The 19,180-nt window shown below is 40.3% G+C and overlaps 1 protein-coding gene across 3 annotated transcripts in view; it reads left to right on the top strand.

Moving 5' to 3' along the window:
• Positions 1-19,180, top strand: part of elmo1 (engulfment and cell motility 1 (ced-12 homolog, C. elegans)) — a 69,470-nt gene that overhangs the window by 17,242 nt on the left and 33,048 nt on the right. Inside the window, exons 8-17 of one of the 3 annotated variants that reach the window (XM_029513692.1) lie at positions 743-778; positions 2,379-2,478; positions 2,664-2,815; positions 2,977-3,055; positions 4,084-4,125; positions 4,436-4,486; positions 4,950-5,072; positions 5,932-6,060; positions 7,883-7,987; positions 9,306-9,414. In XM_029513692.1, the coding sequence (XP_029369552.1) occupies positions 743-778; positions 2,379-2,478; positions 2,664-2,815; positions 2,977-3,055; positions 4,084-4,125; positions 4,436-4,486; positions 4,950-5,072; positions 5,932-6,060; positions 7,883-7,987; positions 9,306-9,414 (926 nt within the window). The remainder of the gene's footprint in view (positions 1-742; positions 779-2,378; positions 2,479-2,663; positions 2,816-2,976; positions 3,056-4,083; positions 4,126-4,435; positions 4,487-4,949; positions 5,073-5,931; positions 6,061-7,882; positions 7,988-9,305; positions 9,415-19,180) is intronic. The other 2 variants (XM_029513693.1, XM_029513694.1) reach the window with 2 other exon arrangements.

Here is a 19,180-nt window from a genome sequence, read left to right as displayed (position 1 = left end):
TTGGAAAAATCACCCAAAAAAAAAAAAGAAATAATCACACATTTACTCAGTCACAGTTGTTTTCCCCTGCACTTCTGAAGAAATAGTCCTTGTGAAAATGGTTCGCCATGTGTTGTGTTTGACATTTAGTTTTTTGGTCATTCACACAGTGTCTTGATTTAACAGCTTCAGCCTTTCATTCATAATATATACAATCGTAATAAGATGCACAGAAAGCAGCAGAGATCTGACTGAGTTTAGAGTAAATGCAAGAAAACACTACATGTGGCATTCAAGATATTCAACGTGTGTTAACTGTTTTTCTTAAGCTGGTTTGTTAAATCAACACGTTTGACTTTTTCTGTGCATTGACACTTCTACCTAAGCCTGCTATTCCTGAGTAATGTGTGTACCAAGCTGCTTTAACTGTCTCTGCTATGCATGCTTTCAGTGTTCAAGTAGACTGACTAGTCAGCTGTGTTTGTTAAAGGTCAGTGTTCCAGAGTCTGTGATGAAAAGGCAAATCCTGACACCAGCGTATAATTTGACTTTACTTGTGTCTGATGTATGCATTAAGAAATGTGTTTTTATGATTTATGATTTATGATTTATGATTGCATGAAGACTGGACCTTCTTAACATTTTTGTTGCATTGATTTGTTACCGGGTTGTTGTGTTATTCCCTGTTCTGTGCAGGTTGATACTCAAAGGTTTGGTTGTTTGTTTCCTGCTTGTGACACCAAAGTTTCTCAAATCTTTGCAGGCGCTATCAGAAACTACAGAAGATTATGAAGCCCTGGTAAGCCCTTCCCCTCCCCTGGCGGGATACCGTCATTGGCTCTGTGCTGTTCCTAACCTGCTGGCCGAGTCTGCATGATTAAGACTGTGGCCCCAGTGCCTTATGGGAAATATTGATAATTTTTTTTTTATGTGTTAACATACCCATTCACAGGCACCTATATCAAAATCATGTTTCTTGCATGTGTTTTTTGGGCAACACAATCAAACAACTTCCTAACTATACATCGCAAACTGAAAGAAGACCAAGATTTATTTTTTAAAAATCCACTAAATTGAGAGGTCTACAAATTTCTGTTTTTGCAATCAAAAGTTTAGCACAGCTGTGTGTATCATTACTTCCAACAAAGTTCATACTTGGCCAGAAATAAATCTTGGGATTTTTTTTTTTTTTTTTCCTTGCAAATCTGTGCTGCCCAGGGTGAGGGGATTTTCCATGGGCTCACTTTACTGTCATCAACATTATGAACTGATAGCTTCTTTCACCCCTCGGAACATCATCCATCTATCAGTGAGCTTTACTTTACTCTGTCCTCCTCAAATCATCTACCCACCAATGCCACTATTCTGCCGTTCCGAATAGCATCAAGTAGCTGCCCAGAGTATGTCACATAAAATTCCCAGTGCCACCTGCAGAAGCCTCTTTGTTCTTCAGCTGTGACCTACTAATCATCCATTTCATTGTTCACTAATCACTTATCAGGCAGCAACACTAACCCATAAGGTGTTGGTCCACTGTATATGATGGAATAACTCAGTCCTGTTTCAAACTGGGCTTTTCACTCCTGCAGGAGGTTAACAGAAAACTAATTAGTTTGTTTTTTTTTAAAGATGCATAGGTTTTGTTGTTAACTTTTTTTCCTTGTAGCTTAATAGTTGAGATTTGTCAGAGCGGTTTAAAATATGGTCAGAGGTTGAGTACAATAGTTTTGGTGCAGGAAATTGCTGCAGTGCCTTTTTTAAGCATCAGAGGGCAGTATTATTTAATGCATTTGTTAAAACACTGAAAGACATACAGTCATTGAACAGTTTTAAACAAAAGTCAGCAAAAATAAGTTTGCTTTAACTTGTTTAACCTTATCAGGAGATGTGTGCTAGTGATTTAGGAGAGTGACTTCCAGCTCTAATGTGTCTTGGATATAACAGGCATTTTGTGTCTTCTTTGCTTTGGCCTCCTGTGACTCTTGCAGAGTGATTTATTTCTCTTGTTATTTGTGTAACTGCATGACTTCATTCTATTCTGTAGCTTTCTGGTCCTGACTGAATGCCACGATGCAATGCCCGGCTCCTGCTGGCCTTCTGACGGCCCCTGCTGTGTGTTGAAGGCCGCTCTGTCTGCGCTGCATCACCAACCTCTTTCCCATTTCTTCCTCTGTCCCTGTCTGTTTTTTCTTCAGCAAGCCTGGTTGCAGCATTGAACTTATGTTCTTCTGCCCCCTCTCCTCCACTCCACCATCTCCCTCTTTGTCTCTGCTGACCGCTCTGCATTCCTCGTTCTGTTCCAAGCCATCTGGGCTTTGCAGCTTTACACCGCTCCAAGCCATCTGCTAGAGAGAAGTTTCCTATGGTTTGTGTGTGTCTGTGTGTGTGTTGTTTTTTAGTTTTGGCGACCTGCTGTCCTTCACTCTGACAGCCTTCGTCGAGCTGATGGACCATGGCATTGTCTCCTGGGACACTTTCTCTGTGGCCTTCATCAAGAAGGTTAGCCAAGAAAATGAATTCATTAAGATGACTTAAAGTCATGATACTGCTCTCCCCAGAACACACCGGCTGGAGAGGTTTTGATTTAACACTCACATAATGGCTACCATGTCCTTTTTGATAAATACAAGGTTAGCTTTCTGTGCACAGTGCTTTAAGACTTATAAATGTTGCTGCAATATCAGATTGCCAGCTATGTGAACAAGTCGGCAATGGATACAGCTGTGCTGCAGCGCTCCCTGGCCATCCTGGAGTCCATGGTGCTCAACAGTCAGGATCTGTACCACAAGGTGGCTCAAGAGATCACCATTGGACAGCTCATCCCACATCTTCAAGGGTAAGTGGGTGAATCCGTAGACTGTCAGTGAACATGAATTACTTTTGATTCATTCTTAAAAACAAAATTTCACACAGTGATGAATCCAATTCAAACCTTGTGTGCGGAAATTATCGGATTCCGAACTGAACGTTCTTGTTCGGCCTGTTTTCTAATGACAGGACTGATCAGGACATTCAGACCTACACTATCGCTGTCATCAACGCTCTCTTCCTCAAAGCTCCAGAGGAGAAGAGACAGGTGAGGCTGCGGTGTGCACAGACTGTACCTTCACCCTGAATGTACTGTGGATCATTTCATGATGCAGTGATCATTGCATGATACAATCATGTTACCATCAGTGTGTTTTATATTGAAACTGTGTCTGCGTGTATCAGTGCTTGTTTTGGTGTCCAAAAAGCACCTGCGTAAAGAACACATTTGCTGTGTCTAAGCCCGACTCATCTCTCTTTCCTTTCCTCTCTGCAGAAGTGACACAGAAGTGACACACTCAAACGTGTTCTCATTTTATCTCTCTCTCTCTCTCTCTCTCTCTTTCATTCTCCCACACCAATGTCACAGTTTGCCCTGTTGCTAATCACATGATCCCTTGCATCAGCACAATAGGGTCCAGGGCTGCGCTTTGACATCAATAATGAATGATGCTAACCTACAGCATTTCCCCTATGCAGCATACAAAATTGAAGATGTGCTGTGCAGAAAAACGCTTCTCAGCACTACTGCATACTAATTTAAGCACACTCAGACCTTGCAGTGCTTCATTTTACTCTGACTAAATGAGCCACATGTTTACAACTTGACAATAGCCATGTTCAGTTCAAATTCATGAGGCTAGTTGGCTGAAATTTCAGCATCTTTCCTGAACAATGTTTTACTTTGGTCAGGTGCAGGTTTGTGTGGTAATATAAATTTAGAGCAGCCCATTTTATCCCTGCAGACACTTTTATAAAGCGATGCTGTGGGACAGAGCCCATTCGTCATGTCAGGTTCCTTTTATCTGCGGTTAGGTTACTGACATAGTCCCAAACCATTTTAAAATGTGTTGGGAACTAATGACAAAAATTTTGTCCTCACATAGATTACAGTGTGGGTTTTGTGCATCTCACCCTTCTGCTGACTTTTTCAACATCCCTCTCTCCTTCCTCAAGCTGCACCACTGACAGAAAATTATTTTTTTCCTTAACTCCTCTCAGGCTCTTTTTCCACATTCACTCACTCGCCTTCTCTCTGTCTCTGACTTTGTTTCCTCACTGCACACGACATGGTAGTTTGATGAGCACATTGTGGACATCCTAAATTGTCCCTTGACAGTAAGTGCACCCTTGATTAGCACACTTTGTAGTTTGCACTGTAGAAGACACTAGTTAGTGCCTTTAGTACCCCTTTTTAAGATTAAGTTCTTCCTTGGTATGGCTTCCTTATTTTTTTACAGCCTGTCACTGCATACTTTGTGGTGTGCTGCAGCAACTTTATTTTGTTTTTTGCCATGACACTTTTTCCTTTCAACGTAGAGAACCCCCCAAAACATATTTAATGTTGATATATTGTGTTTTCTCATTTTTGTCCTTCTTACTCTCGCCTCCCGCTTTGCTCTTTCTCCTTTTCTTTCTTTCTCTTTAGGAGATGGCCCATATTCTTGCCCAGAAACAGCTGCGCTCCATCATTCTCGGTGTAAGTAACTGTGCCCCCCTCCCCTTTTACCTCTCCAGTGCATCCCTCTCTCTCCCTCTCCTCCTATCCGTCTCCCTCACTCTATCTCCATTCATGTTTGTGCCTCTGCACCAGGGTGATATCTGAGGAGAAAATTACACCTGCCACTTCTGCCTCTGTGTCACCTCCCTGTTTATTATCTACTGTACTCGCTTTCTCACCCTTGTTCTCTCTCTTTCATCTTCTCCCTTGTGTTAAATCTCATTTCTCCCCTCTGCTGTTCCTTCATCTGACTTTTGCTTTTTAATCCTCGTCATTCACTCCTAAATCCTCTCATTCTACTTTATCGCTCACTTTCCAAAATCCACGTTTTGCCTCTCTGACCTTATCATCTCTCTTTCACCCTTGCAAATGCAGCGCCTCCATCTTACACTCTCTTGCATATTCCTTCCTCCCCTTCTCTCTTTGTCCTTCCCCTATGTAGAACGTGATCCGAAGCACCACACCCATCAATGATGAGATGGCCCACCAGCTGTACGTGCTGCAGGTGCTCACCTTCAATCTGCTGGAGGATCGTATGATGACCAAGATGGATCCTCAAGACCAGGTGGGGGCTGTGAACAATGGGCATAGATTTCATATCCATCAGCTCTGTTTGACCAGCGTTTTGAAACTGTGGCCAGTCTAAGCATGTACAAGATATTGAATAGAATAGTTTCATAACTTGTAGAAATAAACCAAGTATTGTTTTAATAGCTGTGAGATGTAAATTCAGCTCTGTTTATTACTGCGTGGCCACTGAGTGCACACATTCGGACACTCTTTCCTATCCATTTGAAGTGGGGGCCAACACAATATCAGGCTGATAGGGTGTAGCACTGAGGCTACATAGAAAATTCATGATGAGTATGAATACGACAAGTTTTGGTCTTCTCATTAGATTTATTAACAATTCTAAAATATTACCAGACCTTTAAAGCAAGAAGGCAGAATTCAGTATTCAGGATGCGTCTGCGACTAAAACCTATATTGTGCAAAAAACCTTGAACTCTGTAGGCATACAAATTCCCCCTCCCCCCAAAAAAAATGTTATTTTATTTATTTATATTTATTTATTTATTTATTTTTTTTTTTAATCCAAGTACAGGGCAGGTAGAGGGATCCCTACCAGGATGGCCACGCATACTAAGCTGCCTGGAGTAAATCATTAATCTTTTATTCAACAGCTTGTGGGCAGTTTGTGCCTTATCCGGCCAGATTTCACAGAGAAGAAACTGTTATTGTAGATTTGGCAAAGTAATAAAAACAGTAGAAAGACATGGCTGCTGGCCAGACTGCCTTGGGCTCTGCAAGACCCCAGACAGTGGAGATGAGGCTGAAGCATTCTTAAATTATAAAATGGTGAATGGAAGAAAAGACAGATGGATTTATGAAAAGCACTTTAATATTCCTCTCTGCGTGCGCAGGCTCAGAGGGACATCATTTTTGAGCTGCGGAGAATTGCCTTCGATGTGGAATGTGAGCCAAATAACAGCGGCAGCATTGAGAAGCGCAAGTCCATGTACACCCGTGACTACAAGAAGCTTGGCTTTATTGTAAGTTTTTTTTTTTTTTTTGTCTGTACTTCAGAGGACTCATGAATCTGTTTGTTCTGTGGCTCAGACTTCCAAGCAGTGAACACAGTCAGGACTCAAGACAGAGATCAAAAAAAGAAAAGAAAAGCACATTTGTCCACAGGGGACTGCTGCTAATTGGATATGATTGTCTTTCACTTCAGAATGTGCGGATTAAAGCATGTGGGTATCTGCTGAGGCATCCCAGGAACGATGAGGCTGTTTGTCTATGTACTGGCTGTCGCTTTATTTCACCCATCTTATTACATACTGTGTTTCTTCCTCAGGGATTTTAAACCTATATCACTTGTAATGTCCTAATATTCTGTGTGTGTGTGTGAATGCAGCTGTCTAACTATAGCATAAGAATGAACTAAACCCGCTGTGGTTTGCTTTAAGCCCAGAGCTTATTTTGGGGGCTCTTCCCATCCACATTTTTGCTGCACTATGTACTGTAAAGATAAGGCCAATTGGACTACCTTGTCTCTGTGTAGAAAACCCACTCTGTTTTCTATCCTAGACAGCTTTCAGGCACACAAACACGCTGTGTACTCTCTCACACACACACACACACACACACACACACACACACACACACACATGTCCACAAGCCACAATTCTCCAGATCGATCTTATCAATGCTGAGATTATTTGTAATGCCCTCAAGTTGTTTAAGAAGGGATTGTTGCACACTAGGGAATATTTTTCTTGAGTCCATATGACAGTCAGCCACTTTTTTCAGATACACATGCCTGAGTTTCAGTTTTAAGCCTTAAAGTCTGCTTCTTGTCGGGCAGAATTACAAAGCTGATGAGCCAGATCTCAGTGTCTTCCATCACTCTTTTATCCTCTGTTTTCCTTCCTCCTCTTCCTGCTTCCTTCCTCGTCAACATCTTATATTACCTTTAAAAGCTAAATGACTTTCAGAAGTGTGTGTTTGCACGTGTATCCAGTGCAATCAAATCCTGCTTTTTTAGTTACTGTTAAATGTGGTCATGGACTGTGACAGCACAAGTAGTTTTGCATGATGAATGTAATATTTAGGTATTATGGATGATGTTTAAGGTTATTTTAACACTGTGACGTCCAGGCAGTCACCAAATTCTCCTCCTTTCTATCTTTTGAAAATCAAATTGCAGAGGCTTGAAACCTGCTTAAAGACACTGTCTCAGTGTCCAAAATACCCAAAATGTCCACTTTTCAAGATTCAAAATGTTTATTGTCATATGTACAGTAAAGAAACATGTTTCCCTGTACAATGAAATTATTTTTTGCTGCCCACAGTGAATACCAGACATGTATAGAAAATAGATTAATAGAATAAAATAAAATATTGAGCAAGACAAGCTAACTTGATGATTCTGCATTTATCGATCATTCAATGATTATTCAGTGATTTTGGATATAATGTTCAAAGTTTTTTAGAAGACATTTTAATTGTCTGCACCTACAGATGAGTATTTTATCCTTCAATCTATCTGAAAACCAGAAAACCTCTGATCAAGTAGTTTGTTTGATTAGAAAAAAAAAAATTAAAATGGCTCAGTTATGAACATTATGAACTGACATACCACAATGTGAATTGGGTAGTTTGCTCCTTTAGGCATTTTATGTGTTTACCCCCCTTGTTTGAAGTATATTAGACTACTTTTGGAAAAAGCTAAAGATGATTAAAGATTAAAAGTAATTTCACCAAAACACAAGTGTAACTGTGATCAGGGAAAAGCAGAGATCACATAGATCATATTTGGTAGTATGTGTTGAGGTAAATATCTCACCCTGCTCCTACTCCTCTGTCTCTCAGAACCATGTGAATCCAGCCGTGGATTTCACCCAGATTCCTCCTGGCATGCTGGCTCTGGATAACATGTTGTACTTTGCCAGACATCACCAGGATGCCTACATCAGGGTAAGCACGCACAGATACTTTCCCATGCAGTCGAAACACTGAAGCATCAGCTCAGACGGTTCAGTTGTTTCTCCTCCCTACCCAACTGTGTGTGGTTTGTGGCTCCCACCCAAATTTTCTTTTCAGCAAAAATTAGACGAGATTCAAAGAGATTCAATTCCTCTCAGTGTCAGTTCCTGAGCAACAGTGAGATAACCTAAAGCAGTTATCTTTACGTGACACTCAACATTGTTTTCAGGTACATCAGTTACTCAACTTATCACACACTAGTTAAACTGGTGCGTTTCCAAGAAGATGGTTTTTCATGAGCTTTGTGATTCGTGTGTTTGAGCATGTACTTGCTTAGTCACGTTATTAAGAACAGTTTTGTGGCTGCTATCCAGCTTTTGTTTTGTGATACAATTGGTGTGTGTATTAGTTAAGACTATGCACATGTTGAGGTGTAACTTTGCTTTTGACTTGAAAATAAGAAAATAGTTATCTTGGTAAAGCAATGCAAGGCAAGTTTATTTATATACACAAAGGCAATGCACTGTGCTTTATATACATAAAGAAAACATACAGAGAAACGTAAGAACAGTGCCGAAGAGTGGTGCCGACTCAGCCCTTATCAGTGGACGAGAGGCAGAGAGCAGAGCCTCCAATTTCCCAAATTAAACTGTCAGCCGCTAAAATGATTGGGACTCATTTATGGCATGCTGCCACCATCCACATAATTAGTGTTTTTTGTTTTTGTTTTTTTTATCGCTCGACATATTTCATTTATTCCTTTGTCTTCCAAAGGGTAGTCTTGAGGGTAAAATTGTGTCAATAATGACTGATATTTTCAACCATAGTGTAAATTATGGTGTGTGCCATTGTGAATTAATGCATATATAAAAGCACAGTGCGCTCTGAGCGTGCATACCTCTGCCAAGTAAACAAAATTGTTTGTTTTGATATAAAATGACAAAGATGGAAGATATAAACATCTTTGTCTTTGGCTACAGTTGCACTGTCAGAAAAATATTGCTCCAGAGTGCACTGCATACTCCCAGAATAAATGGGATGAAAGACACCAAATTCAACATATCACATATATTTCTTTTCACTGATGCCATTTTTTGCTGCTGTGAATTTCCCCACTGTGGGACAAATAAAGGAATATCTTATCTTTAATTTCTCACATAGAAGCTTTACTGTAAAAATGAGTTGGCTTAATATGAAGCCAATTTTTTTTTTTTTTCCAACACTGGTATGTACAACTGTTATTGTCCTTAAAATGTATATTTCCCTAAAACATCACATTCTTGTCTGGCTTATTTGACTGTCTTTCTAGATTGTCCTTGAAAACAGCAGTCGAGAAGACAAGCATGAGTGTCCCTTTGGCCGCAGCAGCATTGAGCTGACCAAGATGCTCTGTGAGATCCTCAAAGTGGGCGAACTGCGTAAGTCTCCATCAACACACGCACACCTTCTACCTTGTTTATTATATCTCCAGAGTGAGATATCACGTATATTTGCACAAAAATACAAACATTTGGACACACATTTTCATAATTACAGTTCCTTCCCTCTTAAGATGAAAGCAACCATTATGCTCAGTAATTGTGCTGCCAGGTGTTCATTATTTAGTGATGCATCTCACCCCATTGGGTCCCTTTCAGCTTGATATACCACCTCATGGAGGCACACTGTTCAGCAAAAGAGATGCTGTGCCCACATCCAGTCCACATTGATGTGCCCTTTTCATTTGTCTTTACTTGTTTAGATGTGTGAGTTGGTTCCAGTTCCTCTCCCAGCTGACCCCTGCTGTTCCCTGCAGGAAGGGGGACATGCATTTTTAGCTCAGTTTTAAATTGATGTGCCCTTTTCCTCTGCCTCTTTTTTCACTGAGGGAAAAAAGAGTTTATGGAAAGAATAGTTTTCATAGTTTCTGCCTTTAAAATAATCAGAGGAAGTAAACGTGAATTCTCTAATCTGCTCCCAATGTTACTGATAAAGGTAGCAGGCTGGGTTTCAACACAAGTAGTTCCCCTTAGCATCTCTAAACATATTGTAATTTTTATGTCTTTTTTTTTTTTTCAATATGCTCTTATCACTGCCAGACTGTGCTCTAATGCACACCATCTTTCTTGGCCTCATCAAATGCTCAACACACAGTCAGCAATGGCAAATGGATCTAGATATTTTATTTTAGCCATAAAGAAGCTGTCTGCAGCCTTTTATTGTACTAATGTGGTTGCCCTGACCTGGAGAGACCTAGGATGGCTGAGTTGTGGATTCTAGTCTCGGATAAGAGAGAGATTTTGTCTAGTGTGGTGCTGTGCGGTGTGTCAATGTACACAATGAGCTTAACTTTTTATTTGAGATGGTGGGTTTTTGTATCTTAAGTCTCTGTTTGTGTTTACCTACTTACACCTTTTCCATTGCTCTTAGTGAATTAAAAAAGCTTCTTTTTAGTTTATTTTACCACTTTAACCTTGTTCATATCACAATGCAGATTAGGCAATCGGACTTGAGAGCTTATGCAATAGGCCTAAATCCCTAGGATGAATTCCAGACCATCATTTTGAATAAGACTTTGTTTCTGAGAGATTTACTTGTTCTAATAAGTAGAGCAGGAGCAATTTCACATTTCACGTCATTTACTCACTGGCTATGATGAGAGTGCAACCAAGCTTTCAAATTCTTCCCAATATTTTTAATCCCTTTGCTATGAATGAAAATGTTTTTCTTTACACTTTTTCAAATACTGTTTTCTACTATTTTCATGACGATAAAGACACTGTTATGTTATGTTATGACACAGAAATTTACCTGCAGGACCCAATGTCAGTGTTAAATAATGGCTGTGACCTTGACTTGTAGTTGTAAACCTTTCTGTTCTAAGTGGCTATATAATGCTCTCCTTGCTGAGACTGTTAGCCCAGGAGATTGAACCTACGTCTAATATTTATGATGTGGCACGTTGTTTATGTGCATATATATATAAAATGTGGGGACACACAAGAATTGGTGAGGTGAACCCATAACTGAAGAATTTGTCTATGGATGCTGTGAAAGACACAACAACAGTCCTGTATGCACAAATAGGTCATATATGGGCACATAGTAAAAGCCAATATTTGTAAGGGGAATAAAATAAAACAAATCCCCTGCAGGAAAACACAGTGTGCAGGAGAGGAGCAACAGCATTTTTATACATTTATATTCATATTTACTTCGTCCCCAAACTTAATGTTCTCATCCATCTCTGTCACAGCTTCAGTAAATATTTGCTCAGACTCACATTCACAGAGTATTGCATGCATCTTCTTCTTATGGGGGGAAGCGTCCTAGTCAGAGTCTGCATTTCTCTTTTAGTAGACCCAATACATGTTCATACACAGCCAATTAGCCCGTTTTATATTAATGCAGACTAATCAATGTATGAGCAAGATGAATGTAATGTAGGCTGGGCAGGCGTTATAAATGCTTTGTGAATAACTGTTGGTCATTAGGAGTGCTACGTGTATAATATAAGGCCATGACTGTACATTTTCCGGTTGGAAGCTAGGAGAGAAATGAGCCTTGACCCTGCACTGACTGTCATTATCAGCTGACCTCTCAACTGAGAAATGATGAAATACCTGACGCTAATGAGGATGTTAGTTGGAGTCTCTGTGTCTCTGTATCAGTTTCAATGTTGTGATATTTGAATCAGAGTAGTATTACAAACCAGAGTGCATTATTTCCTTCATAACCTGAAGCATAGCAAAAGAATTTCAAGATGATTATTTTTCTTTGCTGTGGAGGTTCACACACTGTGGGGAAACGTTTAATGCATTGACCACTCACTGGATGTAGAATACTTACATCAGTTTTAGGTACCAGTGTGGTTCTAAGGATGGTAAAGTTAATCGAGTGAGTGAGTCCACTGCTTGGGATTGTAAGTAACTGTGGGCTGGAGATGTGCAACAGTTAGTCATCTACACTGAGTAAACGATGATCTTTCTAGCTATATACGTCAATCTATAGATATAATTAGATATAATTAGATTGGTTTGTCTGCAGCCAGTGGTGCAATGACAGCTGCAAAACACTGATCAAGAGAAAGGGCAACCACAATGAAGTGTCAGGTCTCAAAATAAATTGCAATACAATAAGAAATATTGTAATCAGTCATAAGTGAGAAAGTTGGGCTTAAGTAGATGGATGAGGATTCACATTCAAAATTCATCATGCAGAGCCACAGTGTACCTGTGTACCTAATGAAAGAACAGCACCCTCTGTGTGCTTTCTGTTATCCTAAAGGCAGTATAGATTGGTGTCCTTATGTCTACTTGGCATGAAGCTGCTTTAGTTGTGACGTATAGCACAAACGAATGCACTTACCTTAGGTGAGATAGAATGAAGGATAAAACTGAAAATGAAAGGTGTGAGGTGAAACCCTGAAAGCCTTCCCTGTGAGCAACTAAGTCTCAGTGAGCTACAGTGCATGTGAGATATAGCCATCAGCGCAGCTGTAACCTGTAAATCTTTCATTGTGCAGAGCCCACTGCTGCCAAAACTTCATTTAAAGACGAAATTAATACAAACTCTTTTAAAACCTTTCAAACCTGGCACTAAGGCTCCAACTTCATAAAAAAAAAATAAAAACCTGTTGATTTCAGTTTTTGTTTTTAAATGGCCCACTCTCCATGCTCCATGAAGGCAGAAGAAATAGAACACAGATTAATTATGACGGCGACAGCATCTGAGTGGCTCGTTTACTCTCCAGGTCTATGTGAAATGCCAGTGTGGCTGTGGCACAGGCCAGACACTCTTCTTGTTTTCTCAAAAGGATAAAACACCAAAGGATTCTCAATTTCCCTGAAGCTATTGATGGTGTTTTTCTTCCCTGCTCTGCTCCTCAAGCTCTCTTTCCAACATAATGGTTCATAGAATTCTCACTTTTCTTTCTTTCTTTGAGACTTTTTTTATCCCCGTGGGTCTGTCCCTCACAAACTTGTAATCCTTTGTCATGCTTCAGTACTCTGGCTGTATTTCTCCATCCCGAGACTTTGAGGAAAAGTACACTGCAACCTAAATAGCATCCTACATTCATAAACCACTGAGACCCCAGTCAAAATGGGCTCTTACAGTAGTGATAATGCTCTTTCAGGCCAGATTTTCTTCCATTCCCTTTACACATTTAATGCCATCCTTATTTTGATCTGACATTTTCCCTTTTCATAGCATAGATATTGCTATGCAGATTTGGCCTGGAGTTAGAAGGCAAGGGAGCTTGTTTGGTTGAAGTAGCTGTCAGGTGCTTGATCCTACATAATTCATAACACTATCCAGGTGTCACTCTTGCTGTCCTGTCTTCTGAGAGTGTCTCTCTCTCTCTCACCCACAGCCATTAATTCATGACCTTTCTGCTTCCATCTCCCACTCTTGTATTTGTTGTTACCCTGCTTCAGATCTTAAAAGATTAATTGTTCCACCATGTTTCTGCTGGAACACGCAGCTTAATGGAATCTGCATCAGTAAGACGGCAAACCATGACTTTTGCGACTCTGCTGTTTAAGTCAGGCCATGGAATATTTATGAAGTTATTTAGAAAGGGCTAGGCATGGGGAGTAATGGCCCTACTTGGTGATTCATAGCCTGGCGTCTCATTTCTGAGATGGAGAACAGGGTGGCGAGCTATGTCAGGCCTGGGCATGGCCACACGCACGCACACAGACACACACACACACACACACACACACACACACACACATGCCAGCAGCTTCACAAATGAAACTGGAAAAGGAATTAAATAGCCAAAACACAAACGCATAGAGGCAGGTCTGGACAGATTCTGACTGATGGTCTCATGGCACGTTCTTATATTTCCTAGCTGTCTCTTCCATCACTGAGAGCTTGTCCAAGGTCGGAACAAAAGGCCATATTCAGCACCGCGGACAGTTCCTGACGAGCATCACAATGCGTTACTGGAATGCTTGGAGGGATTTCGTTGTTGTTTTAAAGGAGTATCGCCCCCTTTTGAGCACAAGTAAATGATCTCAAGCCTAGCAGAGTTTCTCTAGTAAGAATAATTTGGTGGATACTTAAGTGGCTTTTATTGATAGTGGGCTGTGCGGAGATGAGACATGACTTGCGGTGAAAAATTGTATGAACAACAATCTCCTGCTGGAAACGGGTATTTTGATTCCTGATTTTTGGTGCCTTAGCTGTAGGATTGTTTTTTAGTTTTCCTAAAAAAGGGGAATTAGTGACTGTTAGTTATACATTTCATATTGCCTAAAGAGCCCTGGTTTCTCAATCATTACCACTCTCATTGCAAGAATATCTAAAGGAAGGACAGGAACAGCCCTTACCAAAGTGAGTCTTCATGCTGTTTTGCGTCACAGGTAACACAAGTCAAATATCAGTGCCTAGTCACTCTACAGGTTTATATGTGTGTCTTTGGGTGCGTGTCACTTCAGTACACAGTAAGTCCAAATGCAGCGGGTGATTCAGAGTCATCCACAGTGATTACCTGGACAACTCCCACTGTAATGACACTCCAGAGTAACCTGCTGTGCCGCTGTAAAAACAATAGTGTATCAACTCATACACCCACATACACCTTTAACCCCTGAGAAAAATCACAATGTGAGTTTGAAATGCTGTGATGAGCTTGGACTGGCACACAGTGTCAGAGTTTGGGAAACAGTTTTAGCATACGCACTGAAACATCCTCTATACACAGCCATGGTCAAAATGAAAGTCTAAGGAGTAAAATGGAGATAACAGATAAAATGAAAATAAATCAGATAGGATTAAACTGACTGACTGTACAATACTGTTTTATATAATACTACATTATATTACATTGTATATTTTCAGTGTAAATTGGTAAGAATTGAAATCAAATGCTGAAAGACTTTGATCTCTTTCTATATTATATGGGATCAGTATTTATTCCTTATCAATTTAAGATTTAAGATTTTTCTTTATTTATGTCATTTCTTTACATTTAGATCATTTTCATACTGTCATAAGGTGTGACCAGTATGAATTCAAGCATTTCTCTTGTATTTCCGCATATTCAGTTTGCATCCCCCTCTCAGGCCTCCACGGGTTAGTGTTTGAAACCCAAAAGATTCGGAGGATATTATCCCTTCAGTTGGAATAATTACATTTCTGACCCACTGAGACATATTTTCCTCACATGCTGGCAAGTCATTACATCATCTAGTAATTAAAATGATACATTAGCAGCGGTCGGAGGCAAGAATATGACTTTCCAAGGAGTCACTTGTTAAATTTTGTCTCAATTTTCCACATTTGTTTGTATATTACAAGAGGATTGTGTAGGTTTTATGAAACATGAAGGAATGGTGGTCAATTATAGTGCACTAAATACATATTTCTTATGTTGGTATCCTGTGTTAGTTATAGTTTTCAGGAGACGCTTCTGTCCGCCACCAGCGAGGTATCAGCAGAATGAGAATTTATTTTGAAGCATTAGTATGCTGCCATCCGTGTTCCTGGCCATTAGTTTGGAAAGCCTGACCCCGTTGGAAATGACTTGTTAAGTCTCAAGGTTGTATTTGATAATCCCTCCCATAAGTCTCCCTCTATGAATCATGAGCAGAGTGAATGATGGTAAGTGGAGCAAAGGCCAGGCGTGGAATCCCAAGCATCTCTCAAGTTGTGACATGAGCGTCTATTTGGCAGTCGACAGCCACTTAACACTTCCGTTGTCAGTTTTGGCCTTGTGTTAAAGGAAGAGAGTGTTCTTGAGGATTTTTCACACCAAAGCCTCAGGCAACCAACAGAAAAAGGTTTTCTAGATGGCACAAATTCCAAGAAACCTGACAGATTGGCTTTATAGTTTTCTAGTTTTTCCTGTCCCGTCACATCTCTGCAACCTTTGGTGGGCTGAAGTGGTGCAGTTAATCAAACCCACCCACTTTGTGACAACATTAATTTTTACCATAAACTTCTCACCAACATGTTACCACCATTTACACCGTAAGACATTTTCTGTGCATGTTTCTTCTTTCAAAGAACCAAAACATCGTTCTCTCTCACCAACAAGCTGTGACAAGAGAGATATCAGACAAGCAAGAACCTTCCCACAGTCAATAAGGGGGAGTACCTGCTTTATTTTACACTTCCCATTCTCAAAATGATCATGACACTTACATTTCCACTTTTTTAGTACATAGATTTGCCCATTGTGAAACTGTAAAATTGTCCAGAAGTTCTGGAAGTATAATTAGGATTTATTCATTGTGCCTGTGCTTCCGTGTGTGCATGGGCACATATGTGCGTTGAAATTGGAGAGCTTTTTATGTTGTTTTGTCATGATTAAACAGTTCTGTTTCAGCATTTGGGAAAAGTCAGACAGCTTGTGTGTGTGTGTGTGTCTGTCTGTGTCTGTGTGAGTGTGTTTCCGTGAGCATGAATCACCACGTCTGATCTGAGATTTCCACGCACAAGAATCCGGCAGAATGTCTGCTATAGTTTAAGATACAAGTTGTTTTTTATATATGTTATAAATGCATTCCTGACTAAATATGGATGAACAAGCCTTGTTGCATTTGTGAGGATATGAGGTGTCTGGGAAAGCAGATGTATTGCTAATTTTGTTGGATGTCTGTTTGCATCCAGAGCACTGATGGGTTTGCTGCATGTCTCCCCCCGTCTCCTTGTCTCCTCTCCCCATCTGCTGTCCTGCTGTGCCTCGCTTTCCTTCTGTCCTCTAATGTGTCTTGACCATTGTTGGGGACTCTGCATACTAAAATGGTTTAGTTATGTAATTAGAAATCACAAGAAGTAAGCTTTGACATTTCATACTTATCCAGCCAAGGTTCTTCATATGTTTCTCTTCTTCCCTTTTACTTGAAGTAAATAAAAAATCTAATCCAGCTCTGTGGACAAATATAATGTACAGTGTTTTACAGTTTTCCCTATGCTTATTATTTTCCCCTCACATTTCTAAGAAGAGACTTGGACCATTGAATTGACCTATTTTTCTCTGCATCTTTATTTCATGATAAATGCAACCAGACAGCCCTGTTGGTGTGGCCTAAACTTTATATAACCCCATTCATTATGTGGCAGACTCCAAATTCAATAACCATTATTTAAAAAAAAAAAAAAAAACATTTTCAAGGGTTAACTTGGGTTGAGCTTTGAAGCTAAATAGTTTCCCTGCTGAACTAAGCTTTTAACTATCACTCAGGGTTATAATTGAGTCAATTACATTAGAGCTACATGAAGTATTCCAAGATGGTGCCTCATTTCATGACAACCTGCTCACCAGGTGTGTACACATGAAGAAATTCTGTAGAAATCTGTTTTTGACGCCACAGCAAAGCCATGTTGGACTTTTATATAATTTTGTCATAAATATCTGAGAATTTTTGAATTCGACCCAATCCTTATAATTGTTACAACACAAAGTCTTTTTGTTAGCATATGGCTAACACATGAAGGCCGCAGTATTCACATGTGTGTTTTCTTCCCAATTAGAGCAGTTCAGTCAGTAAAATGACCAGAAATAGTTTGATTTGATTTGCCAACTGGCATTTCGGCATTGTTATTTTAATCATGAGAAGTAAACAACCTGCTTTGTCACCCAGCCAGCCCCACTTTGCATCTCATCATATCTGTGTACCTGCTGTCTTGGCATCCTGCAAATACACAAACACTGCCCGGACTTGCAAAGTTGGTGCTGACTCTGCTTGCTGGACACACACACACACTCTCCCCTTGTCACAGCTGGGCATCAGGGCATGCTGGTATTGTAATTAGAATGAGGATGACACTTTTTTTTTGCTGTGTCTGTTCATCATGTGGCATCACTGCAAGGTGACTCTGAGGGTTGTTTTGTTTACTTTGTGTGCACACACATTCAAACAAATACACACTGGATCTTAACCGATGTCCAAGTGGCATTCAGCCCACACATCTCTCTCACTCACGCATTCACAAACTCACATCTGCACAGACAGACACTTTTAGCGCACTGTGTCTGTGTGGTGCCCACTTGAGCAATTAGCTCTTATTTGACGTCATTGAGCCCTCAAAGTCTTCACATTGAATGGTCTCAGATAAGATCATGACAGGCAACGGCTGTCCCACACTCACACGTGTGTTCACATATACACAAATGCACATAAACAGTCACACTTTCACCTTGGGCGGCTAAGTGACATATGACCTCAGCTCAGCGACTCACATCGCTGTAGATGGATCGAGGAAAACTTAGAGAACACTGAGAGGAGAGAACTGTCTGCACTCTGTGAGGTGTCTTGCCTTCATGATGACATTGTGTGATGTTGTGGAACATCACTGTACCAGTGTCTAATTTGTCGGAAACCAATGACCTGGAACTTCACCCTGCCTACAGAGCTTATGATGCATTCACTTCATAAACTCACAGCTCTGATCATAATCATGAGCTACTGAAGCAAAAAAAACAACCTTTCACTTCTTCTTTTTCAATCCTGGATATTAATATGGGAACTATGTGTCATGAACCAGTTCGCAAGATTGCTGCAAAGTTGCCTCAAAATGAAACACAATAGTAATGCCCTTAGAACTGATGATGGTCTAAGAGCACTCATTCTGCTGACATGCCAATTTACAGAACATTGACATTGTTCTTACTTTTCTTTACTGGAGACATATCAGTATAAAATGCTACAACAGAAATGTTAAGTATTGGATTTTTTATTTTTATTTTTTTCCTTTCATGTGAGCGAATGGTACAGCATTTCCTCAAACGGTTATTGCAGTGTCTGGTTACCTAGTTCATGGGTGGTACATGGAAGGCACATCTGGCTGTGCAGATGGCTGAAAAGCATGCAGGACAAAGAAAAGCCATAACAGCCCACTTTCCATGCATCTAGACCATCTGCTGTGGACCCATATAAAGAGAGTATAAAATTCATGCCTACTCTGCTACTTCATAGCATTTGATCCAACTACAGACAGTTCACTGGACAAATGTGTGCATGTGAGGTCATGTGCATTTGTGTGTGTGTGTGTGTGTGCGTGTGTGCGTGTGAATGCCCCCAGCTGTGTGACTCTTTCACAGTGTGTCACACTCCTCAGGCGTTTGATGTGCCCGGCAGTCCACCCATTTCTGTGACCATGTTAGCCTGTCTTTGGCAGAGAATGCTGTGTCTCAGTGAGAGGAAGGGAGTTAAAGTGGTTTTCCATGTCCGGTTTTGACCAATTATG

The sequence above is a fragment of the Echeneis naucrates genome, chromosome 11 (genome assembly GCF_900963305.1).
Source record: "Echeneis naucrates chromosome 11, fEcheNa1.1, whole genome shotgun sequence".
Classification (NCBI taxonomy): Eukaryota; Metazoa; Chordata; class Actinopteri; order Carangiformes; family Echeneidae; genus Echeneis; species Echeneis naucrates.
The sequence above is the reverse complement of the archived record's forward strand: the minus strand, read 5'-3'. Positions and strand labels throughout refer to the sequence as shown.